A 12,549-nucleotide genomic window follows, 5' to 3' on the forward strand; every position below is an offset into this window, starting at 1 on the left:
TCAAGTTATTCCTGAAGCTGCAAAGGGATGAGGAGGAGTCCGTGCAGCATTCGTACATGAGATTTCTTGTGGCATTCACGGAGGTGCTGACCACAGTGGAATGCCACTTTTGGGCTCGGGAAACAAGCATTAAATGATGGGAATCACATTGTCATGCAAACCTGGGATGATGAGCAATGGCTGCAGAACTTTCCTGGGACTGTGCGCTGAGCTCGCCCCCAACCTGTGGTGCAAGGACATATGAATGAGAGCTGCCCTACAGTGGAGAAGCATGTAGCAATCGCACTGTGGAAGCTGGCTACTCCAGACAGCTTTTGCTCAGTCACTAATTAGTTTGGAGTGGGAAAATTGATACTTGGATCCATGCTGATGGAGCTGTGCAGGGCCATCAATTGCATCCTGCTCCAAAACACTGTGACCCTGGGCAACGTGTGTGACATTGTGGGTGGCTTTGCTCAGATGGGCTTCCCAATCAGCAGTGGTGTGATAGATGGCAGACACATTCCAGTTGTGGCATCAGACCACCTAGCCGCCAAATACATTAACTGCAAGGTGTATTTCTCCATAGTTCTGCAGACGTTTGTGGATCACCACGGGCATTTCACAGACATGAACGCTGGCTGGTCCGGAAAGGTGCATGACGTTTGCATCTTTCAGAGCACTGGCCTGTTCAGAAGCTGCAAGCAGGAACCTTCTTCACTGATCAGAAGATCACTGTGAAGGAAGTGGAAATACCCACAGTGACCCTTGGAAATCCTGCCCACTCCTTAATGGGGTGGCTCATAAAGCCTTACACAGGGAGCCTTGACAACTTGATGACAGCAAGGAGTGGTTCCATAATAGGCTGAGCAGGCGCAAAATGGAAGCGTGGAGTGTGCTTTTGGCCATTTGAAAGCCCACTCGTGTTATTTATATTGGAATCTGGACCTGGACGATAACATCCCTACGGTTATGGCTGCGTGCTGTACCCTTCATAATATTTGCAAAGGGAGGGGTGAAAACTTCACTCAGGGCTGGACCATGGTGCCTGGAAGCTGAGTTTGGACAGCTCAAGACCAGGGCTATTAGAGGAGCTCAGCGCAGAGCCATAAGAACCTGGGATACTTTGATACAGAAATTTGATGCTGAAAGTCAGTAAAATGTGTTGCTTTGCCTGAGGGTGTAAACATGTAAGCACTGAAAAATTCAGCGGTTACACATTTATCAAAAACAACAACAACAACATTCCCCACCCCGCATTTTAACATCCTTAAATATAGACATAGCTGGATACAGAGATAAGTTTTACATCAATGGCACACTAGTAAGGACGGTATTATCAAAAAAAGGTGTAGTACCGTGTTTTATTGCAATTAACAAATGAAAGTTTTTAATTCAAGTGAAATATTAAAACCACAGGTTGAAATTTTGATATAGCTAAATCCCCAGCACTGCTTTGAAAGTATTAATAATTATAGTTTATACAAATAGCCCCCATGATTTCAATTGCCTTCCTCTAAAACGGTAAATAAAAGGGCAAAACAAACATTTGAAATAAAAATATAAACTTAGTTATACCACAGGCTGCTCGTTTAAACATACAAACTGTTGTTGAGGATTCACAACATACTTCTACCTTCTGCTTTGCTTCAACAGTTATCTGCCAGAAATCTTCTTGTGATAATGTTCTGTTCCAATTACTTTATTTCCATGGTACTGAAAGACTAAAGTCTTTTGTCTAACAGTTGATGGACTGAGATAGTGACAACTGTTCACTGTGCCATGACTGAATAGCTGAATCCTGACTGGGTTAGATAAATGATTTGTGTGCTCCAGAAAAGAGTTTAAAGAACAGTTTTGGGTTTTTTCAAAATATGTTCTACTTGTAACCAGGTGAAGTTTGGTTTTTAAACAAACACACGCAAACAAATCTGATTAGCTGGCTGGCACTATTTCCATTTAGTTTCAGAAACTAAAATTAATGAAATGACAGTAAGTTCAGTAAAACTGGATAAATCCATAGATATGTCAAACAATTTTAACACCATTTCTCTGAAACACTCTTGCCTTACAAGACTGCTATAAAGCTCTTAACAATATAGCACCATGTCAAGTCACACATTTTTCTTCAAGCTGATCTTATCTGTCTTTCCAAATGTAAAAGGCAGTAATTTTTTCCCTTGGAATTCATTGTTCAAAACTGGGGCTTCTTAGAATACAATTTCTACTTAAGTACATTAGAATAACAAAACAAAAATCATATTACATTTGTATTTACTTGGTAGCCTAAAGACATCAGAATACAGGCAGTCCCCGGGATACGTACAAGATAGGGACTATAGGTTTGTTCTTAAGTTGAATTTGTATGTAAGTCGGAACTGGCTCCAGATTCAGCCGCTGCTGCTGAAACTGACCAGGGGCTGACTACAGGAAGCTGGAGGCAGAATTGCTCTGCCCCCAGCTTCCTGGAATCAGCCACTGATCAGTTTCAGCAGCAGCTGAATCTCAAGCCTGGGACAGAACAGCTGGGCTGCCAGCGGGGTGCCGCACCTCTGAGGCTTTGCTCTGGCAAAGCCTCAGAGGCGCGGGATCCCGCCGCCGCTGCGGCTTTGCTCCCGGTGTCCCTGGTCTGCTGGAGACGGTCCCCAGCAGACCAGGGACACCTGGAGCAAAGCCAGGGAGGCGGAGGGGTCCCACGCCTCGGAGGCTTTGCTGTGGCAAAGCCGGGGAGGCGCGGGACCCCGCCGCCGCTGTGGCTTTGCTCCCAGTGCTCTGTTTCAGCTGTGGAGCTCCAGCCCAAGCCACAGAGCCAGGTGACTGCAGAGCCCTGTTCCAGCTGTGGAGCTCCAGCCCCGGGAGCAGTGGGGCCAGCGGCATGTAGAGTGCCCTAGAGGCTGGGGCAGCAGTGGGTGCAGGCTGGTGCCCTAACCTGATGGCAGTCTGGGTCAAGAGAGGAGGGACCTCCCCTGGTCTGGCAAATCCCCTGTTCGGGACCAGTCAGGCCCCGAGGGTGCTGGACCAGCAAGGACCAACCTGCATTTTAGTACTCTTAAATCTTACAACAATTGCAGAAGATCTAGTACTGATTACAGAGCAATACAACAGAAGAAGAAGAAAAATGTTCCACTCTTCCCAGTGGGCACTCAAAATGCCTAGATGTGAAATCTCAAAATATACTCTCACATTTCGATGCCCTCTTCTACTGATTTTTGGAATTTTGAAAATTAACGATGTGGTTTCTAAATATGGCTTACTTTTCTGTACTGTAGTGATAGAAATGTAGCCGTGTTAGTCTGGGGTAGCTGAAGCAAAATGCAGGACAATGTAGCACTTTAAAGACTAACAAGATGGTTTATTAGATGATGAGCTTTCGTGGGCCAGACCCACTTCCTCAGATCAAATAGTGGAAGAAAATAGTCACAACCATATATACCAAAGGATACAATTAAAAAAAATGAACACATATGAAAAGGACAAATCACATTTCAGAACAGGAGGGGGATGCAGGGGCTGGGGGGAAGGAAGGAAGGTAAGTGTCTGTGAATTGATTATATTAGAGGTGGGGAGAGTGGGATGTTTGTGAGTTAATGGTATTAGAGGTGATAATTGGGGAAGCTATCTTGGTAATGGGTAAGATAGTTAGAGTGTTTGTTCATTCCTTTTTGGAGAGTGTCGAATTTTAACATGAATGACAGTTCAGAGGATTCCCTTTCAAGTGCAGATGTAAAAGGTCTTTGTAGCAGAATGCAGGTGGTTAAGTCATTGAGAGAGTGTCCTTTCTGGGTTAAAATGGCAAGAAACTGTTTTTTCTTTGTGATCTTGTCTGATATCTGTTTTGTGGGCATTAATCCTTTGGCGAAGTGTCTGAGATGTTTGTCCAATGTACATAGCAGACGGACACTTTCAGCACATGATAGCAGAGATTATATTTCTGGATGCGCAGGAATATGTGTTCTTGATCTTATAACTCACTTGGTTAGGTCCAATAATGGTATCAGCAGAATGAATATGTGGACAAAGCTGGCAACGGGGTTTGTTGCAAGGGAAAGTACCAGGGTTGGTATTAGTGTGGTATGTCCTGTGGTGGTTGGTAAGAATCATCTTGAGGTTAGGTGGTTGTCTATAGGAGACTATGGGTCTGTCTCCCAGAGCCTCTTGGAGTATGGTATCCTGTTCCAGTATAGGCTGTAGTTTATTGATAATGTGTTGGACAGGTTTAAGTTGGGGGTTGTAGGTGATGACAAGTGGTGTTCTATTGTTGGTTTTCTTGGGTCTGTCTTGAAGTAGATGGTTTCTAGGTATTCGTCTGGCTCTTTCAATTTGCTTTTTTATTTCTCCGGGTGGGTAGTTGAGGTTTATAAATGCTTGGTAGAGATCCTGAAGCTTCTGGTCTCTGTCAGTGGGATTAGAGCAGATGTGGTTGTATCGAAGGGCTTGGCTATAGACAATGGATCGTGTGGTGTGTTCTGGATGGGAGCTGGAAGCATGTAGGTAACTGTATGAGTCGGTGGGTTTTCTGTAGAGAGTGGTGTCTAATTTTCCATTGTTGATTTGTACTGTGGTGTCCAGGAAGTGGATCTCTCGTGTAGAATGGTTCAGGCTGAGGTTGATGGTGGGGTGTAGGTTGTTGAAATCTCTGTGGAATATCTCCAGTGTTTCTTGGCCATGCGTCCAGATCATAAAGATGTCATCGATGTACCGTAGGTAGAGAAGGGGTGAAAAGTGACGGGAGTTGAGGAAACGTTGTTCTAGGTCAGCCATAAAGATGTTAGCATACTGTGGGGCCATGCGTGTACCCATGGCTGTGCCGCTGATCTGGAGGTATAAGTTGTTCTCAAACTGGAAATAATTGTGGGTGAGAACAAAGTTACATAGGTCTGCTATCAGGGTGGCAGTAGTGTCCTCTGGGATAGTGTTTCTAATGGCTTGTAATCCGCCTTCATGTGGGATGTTGGTATATAGAGCTTCTACATCCATGGTGGCAAGGATGGTGTTATTGGGGAGGTTATCGATGTTTTGTAGTTTCCTTAGGAAGGCAGTAGTGTCTCGGAGATAGCTGGGGGTATTGGTTGCGAAGGGTTTGAGAAGAGAGTCTACATAGCTGGATAGACCAGTCGTGAGCGTGCCAATACCAGAGATGATGGGATGTCTGGGGTGCCCAGGTTTAAGGATCTTGGGAAGTAGATAGAACAATCCTGGTCAGGGGTCAAAAGGTGATTCTGTGTGGATTTGTTCCCGAGTAGCTGTGGGGAGGATTTTAAGGAGACAGTGTAGTTTCTTTTGGTATTCCAAGGTGGGATCAGAGGGGAGAGGTTTGTAAAATGTGGTATTCGAGAGTTGTCTGGTTGCCTCCTGTTTATAGTCGGCCTTATTCATAATGACCACAGCACCTCCTTTGTCAGCTGGTTTGATTATAAAGTCCAGGTTGTTTTTGAGACTCTGGATGGCATGGTGTTCAGCGCGGCTAAGATTGTGTGTCGCTTGTTGTCATTTGCGAATAATGTTAGTCTGTGCGTTGTTGCGGAAGCTGTGTATATAGAAATCCAGATTGTAATTCCGACCGTCAGGGGGAGTCCATATAGAATTATTTTTCCTTTGGTGTTGATAGGGGGGATCTGGTAGGTTAGATTGATGTTCATTGTTGGTTTGGAAATATTCTCTGAGGCGGAGGCGGCGAAAAAAGCTTCAAGGTCACCACAAAATTGTATCCAGTTTGTGGGGGACATGGGGCAGAAAGAGAGACCCCGGGACAAGACAGAATCTTCTGCTGGATTGAGTTTGTAGCTGGAGAGGTTAAGAATATTATCCGGTGGGTTGAGGCAATTGCTGTTGTAGCCAGTGGTATGGAGCAGGTTAGAAAATTTATTGTCTTTTCTTTGTTGTAGGGAATAGAAGTGTACTGTAGTACTTTTCTGTACTGATAGAAGTAAATACCAGTGGATACAAATATAGTCATCAGATATCTAACTACCTGATTTTTCTGTACAATTAGATAATGTTCAATTATTAACATTTGCACCTGCAGTTTACTGGACACACAGTTACCTGTGCACACATAATTAAGCTTGCAAAATTAAAGACCTTCTCTGATAATAAGAACCTAAATATGCAACAATCCCATCACTTAAATGCTAATGCTGGAACAGCATACAAAGACATAACCTTTACCATTTGCAGCTCAGCATTAATCAAAGGCTGTGTAGTACGGGATAGAAGTTTATCCACTCCTCCTGACTTCTCCCACATCATCAACTTTCTTGTGGGGGGTGCAAGATCCAACTTAGTAAGAGTATCCTCGTAGTTGTTAAGCTGTTCGTAAATAGTACTGCTGCTGAGCTCCTTCTCTACATCAACAACCAACTTCCTCTTCCTTTTAAAGCTGCTTCTCCCTATGGCATAAGAACATAAGAACGGCCGTACTGGGTCAGACCAAAGGTCCATCTAGCCCAGTATCCTGTCTACCGACAGTGGCCAGCACCAGGTACCCCAGAGAGGATGGACCGAAGACAATGATCAAGCAATTTGTCTCCTGCCATCCCTCTCCAGCCTCTGACAAACAGAGGCCAAGGACACCATTTTATCCCCTGGCTAATAGCCTTTTATGGACCTAACCTCCATGAAATTATCTAGCTTCTCTTTAAACTCTATTATAGTCCTAGCCTTCACAGCCTCCTCTGGCAAGGAGTTCCACAGGTTGACTACACGCTGTGTGAAGAAGAACTTTCTTTTATTAGTTTTAAACCTGCTCCCCATTAATTTCATTTGGTGTCCTCTAGTTCTTCTATTTAGGGAACTAATAAATAACTTTTCTTTATCGGCCCTCTCCACACCACTCATGATTTTATAGACCTCTATCATATCCCCCCTCAGTCTCCTCTTTTCTAAACTGAAAAGTCCCAGTCTCTTTAACCTCTCCTCATATGGGACCCATTCCAAACCCCTAATCATTTTAGTTGCCCTTTTCTGAACCCTTTCCAGGGCCAAAATATCTTTTTTGAGGTGAGACCACCACATCTGTACACAGTATTCAAGATGTGTGTGTACCATAGTTTTATACAGGGGCAGTAAGATATTCTGGGTCTTATTTTCTATCCCTTTCCTAATAATTCCTAGCATCCTATTTGCCTTTTTGACCACTGCTGCACACCGCGTGGAAGTTTTCAGAGAACTGTCCACGATAACTCCAAGATCTCTTTCCTGATTTGTCGTAGCCAAATTAGCCCCCATCATACTGTACGTCTAGTTGGGGTTATTTCTCCCGATGTGCATTACTTTACACTTATCCACATTAAATTTCATTTGCCATTTTGTTGCCCACTCAGTTTGGTGAGATCTTCTTGGAGTCCCTCACAGTCTGCTTCTGTCTTGACTATCCTAAACAGTTTTGTATCATCTGCAAACTTTACTACCTCATTGCTTACCCCTTTCTCCAGATCATTTATGAATAAGTTGAAAAGGATTGGTCCCAGGACTGACTCTTGGGGTACACCACTAGTTACCCCTCTCCAATCTGAAAGTTTACCATTTAGTCCCTATGTTTTAACCAGTTCTCAATCCAAGAAAGGACCTTCCCTCTTATCCCATGGCCATGTAATTTACACAAGAGCCTTTGGTGAGGGACCTTGTCAAAGGCTTTCTGAAAATCCAAGTATACTACATCTACTGGATCCCCCTTGTCCGCATGTTTGTTAACCCCTTCAAAGAACTCTAACAGATTAGTAAGACAGGATTTCCCTTTACAGAAGCCATGTTGACTTTTGTCCAACAAATTATGGTCTTCTACATGCTTCACAATTTTATTCTTTACTATTGTTTTTACCAATTTGCTCGGTACTGAAGTTAGACTTACCGGTCTGTAATTGCCAGGATCGCCTCTAGAGCCCTTTTTAAATATTGGTGTCACATTGGCTACCTTCCAGTCATTAGGTACGGAAGCTGATTTAAAGGATAGGTTACAAACCACAGATAATAGCTCAGCAATTTCCCATTTAAGTTCTTTTAGAACCCTTGGATGAATGCCATCCGGTCCCGGAGATTTGTTAACATTAAGTTTTTCTATTTGTTCCAAAACCTCCTTGTGACGTAGTGGGGGTACTTGCTGGGCTGTGGTGACCCCTGCTGTCTGGAGCAAGACCCAGCAGGGAAAACCTCACTATGCAAAGGTAATGCCAAACTTGTTGAACCAGACACCCCCCATGGAGAGGAACAAAGGAAGGTGGAATGCTGCCCTGGCTGGGGGGCAGGGCTGGAAGAGAGTTAGTTAGTTGGTGGCTGTCTGGGAGCATGGAGGAGACAGCCTAGGGAAAGGGGCTGGAGTTTAGGGGCCCAGTCTCCCCCATCTCAAGGGGGCCTGAGGCATCCTAGCCCAGCTCTGTGACCAGCTTACATCTGTGCTGTGCTGTATCCTGGAGAGGCAATAAACTTCCTCTATTCCACCGGCTGGTGCAGTCTGTTTGTGGCATTTCGGGGTGCAGGAGACGGGGGACCCCCAACGCGCCGTCACACTTTGTTCTCCCCCCTCCGAGAGCGAACTGAGCAGGGTCACGCCGCTCGTGACCTAGGGAAGTTCGGGTCCTCTGCGTGGGAACCCGCCCTGGGGACATGGGTGCTCCCCTTGACTCGGGCCGGCAGTGGCGAGGACCCACATGAGTTGGCTTCCCTCTGTCCACTCGCCACCCCACTCCAGGGCGACTGGCACAGGCCTGTCCTTGGGGGGGTCACACCCACCCTTCCACTGGCCTTGATCCCTGGCCAGGGTCTCTCGGGCCGGGGCCATGAGCCCAGTGAGCCTTCTCTGGACAGCCAGGGCGGCTTCCACCCCCGATGCTCCATCCAGGGAGGTCTTCCCCTCCCATAACTCTCTCAGCAAGCCCAGAGGGTCCTCTATCTGGGGTAGAGACCCCCAAGCCGCTTTCCTACTGTCTTGGGCCTTCCCGCCCCTCTGGCAGGAGTCACAGGACCGGCAGTACCGCTGCACGGCTGTAAAGATTCCTGGCCAATAGAAGTGCTGGAGCAGCCTCAGACGGGTGCTCCGGATCCCCCGGTGGCCCCCAACGGGGACGTCGTGGGCCAAATACAGCAGCTTGAGGCGATACGTTCGGGGGACGACCAGCTGCCGCTGGACCCCCCATGCCCTCACCTTCCTGGGGGGAAGCCATTCCCGGAACAGGAGTCCACGCTCCCGCAGGAATCTCTCCTGGCCACCTCTCCCCCTGGGCTGAGCTGCACGGAGGCCAGCCTGGTCCCTCAGCCTCTGCAAGGAGGGGTCTGCCTGCACCTCAGCCTGGAATTCAGCTGCTGAGGCAGGGATCGGGACCTGTTCCCCACCTTTGCCTAGGACCGGAGTCCCAGCCTGGCTGGACCCCGTGTCCACTGGGATGGGACCCTGAGGACGCTGCCAGGAGTCCTTCCCTGGACCCACGTTGTCAGCCCCCCGCTGGCTCTGGCTCCGGGTAGTGACTAGAGCCCGCTGGGATTCATGGGGCCACTCCTCTAGGTCATTCCCCATCAGCACCTTGGTGGGCAAGTGCGGGTGCACCCCCACTTCCTTGAGGCCTTCCTTCGCCCCCCATTTCAGATGCACCCGGGTTTCAGGCACCTTAAACAGGGACCCGTCTATGCCCTTCAGGGTCAGCTGGGTGTGGGGTAGTATCCAGTCTGGGGCCACTATGTTGGATCTGGCCAGCGTCACCTCCGCCCCTGTGTCCCAGAAGCCCGTCACCTTCCTACCATCCACCTCCAGAGGTATGAGGCACTCGCTCCGCAAGGGCCGTCCTGCCCCCACCCGGTACACGGAGAAATCCGCCTCCTGAGAATCAGACCTCCCAGGGCAGGTGCACTGAGCATCCTTCCCCTCTCTCTGAGCTGAGGTTTGCCTGCCAGCCCCTGCCTCTGGGGCAGCCTGCCCTTCCTCCCGCCCCAGCCAGTTAACCCTGGAAGGTCCCTGGTCCTGGGACCTGGTGCACTGAGCCCTCTTGTGGCCTTTTTGCCCACAGCGATGGCAAGTTAGGCTTTGGGCTTTCTCTGTCCAGGCCCTGGCTTTTTCTCTGGGGCACAGATGACCTGTTCCTTGGTCTCGCCCCGTAGTTGACTCCCTCCGTCGCTCAGCCGAGAACCGGTCTCTGCGCGGTTCCCTTTCTCTCCGGGACTCCCGTTCACACCCGGACCGGCTCTCCGTGAACTCATCCGCCAGCCTCCCAGCCTCCTGGGGGTTCTCTGGTCTCCGGTCCTTGAGCCACAGCCTCAGTTTGGGTGGGCACGCTTCATAGAACTGCTCCATCAGGACCAGCTTGAGCAGCTCCTCTGCGGTCTGGGCTCAGACTCCAGACACCCACTTGCGGCCGTATTGCGACAGGCCAGATCCACATAGGTCTCCCGTGGCCCTTTCTGTACCCCCCAGAACTTCTTCCTGTACATCTCGGGGGTCAGCCCGAACTTGTGCAGCAGGGCCTCCTTGACTCGGTTGTAATCCCCTGGCTGTAGGTCCTCCAGCTGACTGAGCACTCCGGCCGCCTCCTGGCTCAGTGCGGGGACAAGCTCCTGCAGCCAGTCAGCTGGGGGAACCCGTTGCAGTCCACAGGCCCTCTCAAAGGCACTGAGGAACCCGTCTATGTCACCCATGTCCTTCAACTGGGCCACCACGAGCCTCTCCAAGCATCTGGCAGTCCTGGAACCCTGGGGCCCATCCGCACTTGGCGCAGCCGGTGCCCCGCCGGTTCTCCGTTCTGCCATGGACAGCTTATGCTGTCACTGCCTCTCTCGGTCCTCTGCTTCCAATTCCTTTATCCGCAGCTGGATCTCTAGCCGCCGCAGCTCCGCTGGGCTGGCCCCTGCCCTAGATGGGCTACAGCTTGCAGGCCTCCCGGGAGACGCTGTCTCATCTCTCCGGTGGGTTCCAGCGCTCCTCCCCCTCTCTGAGACTGACACACTCTCGGGGGGGGTCTGGCTGCCTCCCCTGGGGACAAAATCCTGGCCCTGTGGCTGGTCATTCTCTTCCAGCTGGGCAATCAGCTGGGCCTTGGTTGCTTTCCGCACAGGCAAGCCCCTCTCTCTGCACAGCCCCACCAGCTCTGCCTTCAAGAGTCGGGCGTAGGCCATCTGCCCGCTTGGCCCCTTGGTGCAGACTCACCAGTCTAGTGCTGCAGCGCCCCACAATTCTCAGGAACCGCTTCGCTCTGTCTCCAGCGCGCCTGGCTCCAGGGCTCTTGCTTCTACAGCGCCTTGTCGCTCGCCGCTGGAAGCTCCATCCACGGGGTGCAGTGCATCCCACCCCTGACACCAGTGTGACGGCGCGTTGGGGGTCCCCCGTCTCCTGCACCCCGAAATGCCACAAACAGACTGCACCAGCCGGTGGAATAGAGGAAGTTTATTGCCTCTCCAGGATACAGCACAGCACAGATGTAAGCTGGTCACAGAGCTGGGCTAGGATGCCTCAGGCCCCCTTGAGATGGGGGAGACTGGGCCCCTAAACTCCAGCCCCTTTCCCTAGGCTGTCTCCTCCATGCTCCCAGACAGCCACCAACTAACTAACTCTCTTCCAGCCCTGCCCCCCAGCCAGGGCAGCATTCCACCTTCCTTTGTTCCTCTCCATGGGGGGTGTCTGGTTCAACAAGTTTGGCATTACCTTTGCATAGTGAGGTTTTCCCTGCTGGGTCTTGCTCCAGACAGCAGGGGTCACCACAGCCCAGCAAGTACCCCCACTACGTCACACTCCTCTAATGACACTTCAATCCGGGAGAGTTCCTCAGATTCATCACCCACAAAGGATGGTGCAGACTCAGGAATCTCCCCAATGTCCTCAGCCGTGAGGACTGAAGCAAAGAAATCATTTAGTTTCTCCGCAATGGCTTTATCGTCCTTGATTGCTCCTTTTATAGCTCGATCATCTAGGGGACCCACAGGTTTTTTAGCAGGCTTCCTGCTTCTAATGTACTTAAAAACATTTTGTTATTTCTTTTTGAGTTTTTGGCTAGTTGTTCCTCAAAATCTTTTTTTGCTTTTCTTATTACATTTTTACACTTGATTTGACAGAGTTTATGTTCTCTTCTATTTATCTCACTAGGATTGGACTTCCACTTCTTAAAAGATATCTTTTTGTCCCTCATGGTTCTTTTACATGGTGGTTAAGCCACGGTGACTTTTTTAGCAACTAAGCATAAGAAACATTCACAAACATGGACGTGTATCTCTTTTTCTGATGGGCACTTGTCTATTACTGTACACGTCTGAAGTAAACTATGCTATTCAAACTGAATTTTTTTCCCATATTTTCATTGTTCAGCATGTTGGTGGGGTCAACATCTGGACAGGAGCTCTCCTCACTCATATTTCTGATGACAGCTTATATTGTACCAAAAGTGAGGAGTGGGAAGGGGTTGGCCTGTGTTCTTCCTAAAGGAGAGACTTGGATACTATTCCATCCTGACATTGCTGATCTTCTCCTTGTGGGCCCTTTGCCCCACTTTACTCCCAGTCCTTCACTCACTTTGTAAAATATAAAATATTGTAAAATATTCCTGCAGCAAATTAGAAGGCATTTTGTTTATTGCCCTCTTGCAAGGCTAAAAGTAT

General features: G+C 48.8%; 1 protein-coding gene across 2 annotated transcripts in view; it reads right to left on the minus strand.

The window, feature by feature from the left end:
- RAD21L1 (RAD21 cohesin complex component like 1) overlaps positions 1-12,549 on the minus strand; it is a 60,364-nt gene that overhangs the window by 11,443 nt on the left and 36,372 nt on the right. For both annotated transcript variants that reach the window (XM_075900900.2, XM_075900899.2), the window contains exon 9: positions 6,148-6,368. In XM_075900900.2, coding sequence (XP_075757015.2) covers positions 6,148-6,368 — 221 coding nt within the window. The remainder of the gene's footprint in view (positions 1-6,147; positions 6,369-12,549) is intronic.

This window comes from Pelodiscus sinensis, chromosome 17 (assembly GCF_052426305.1).
Source record: "Pelodiscus sinensis isolate ZL-2025 chromosome 17, ASM5242630v1, whole genome shotgun sequence".
NCBI lineage: Eukaryota > Metazoa > Chordata > Testudines > Trionychidae > Pelodiscus > Pelodiscus sinensis.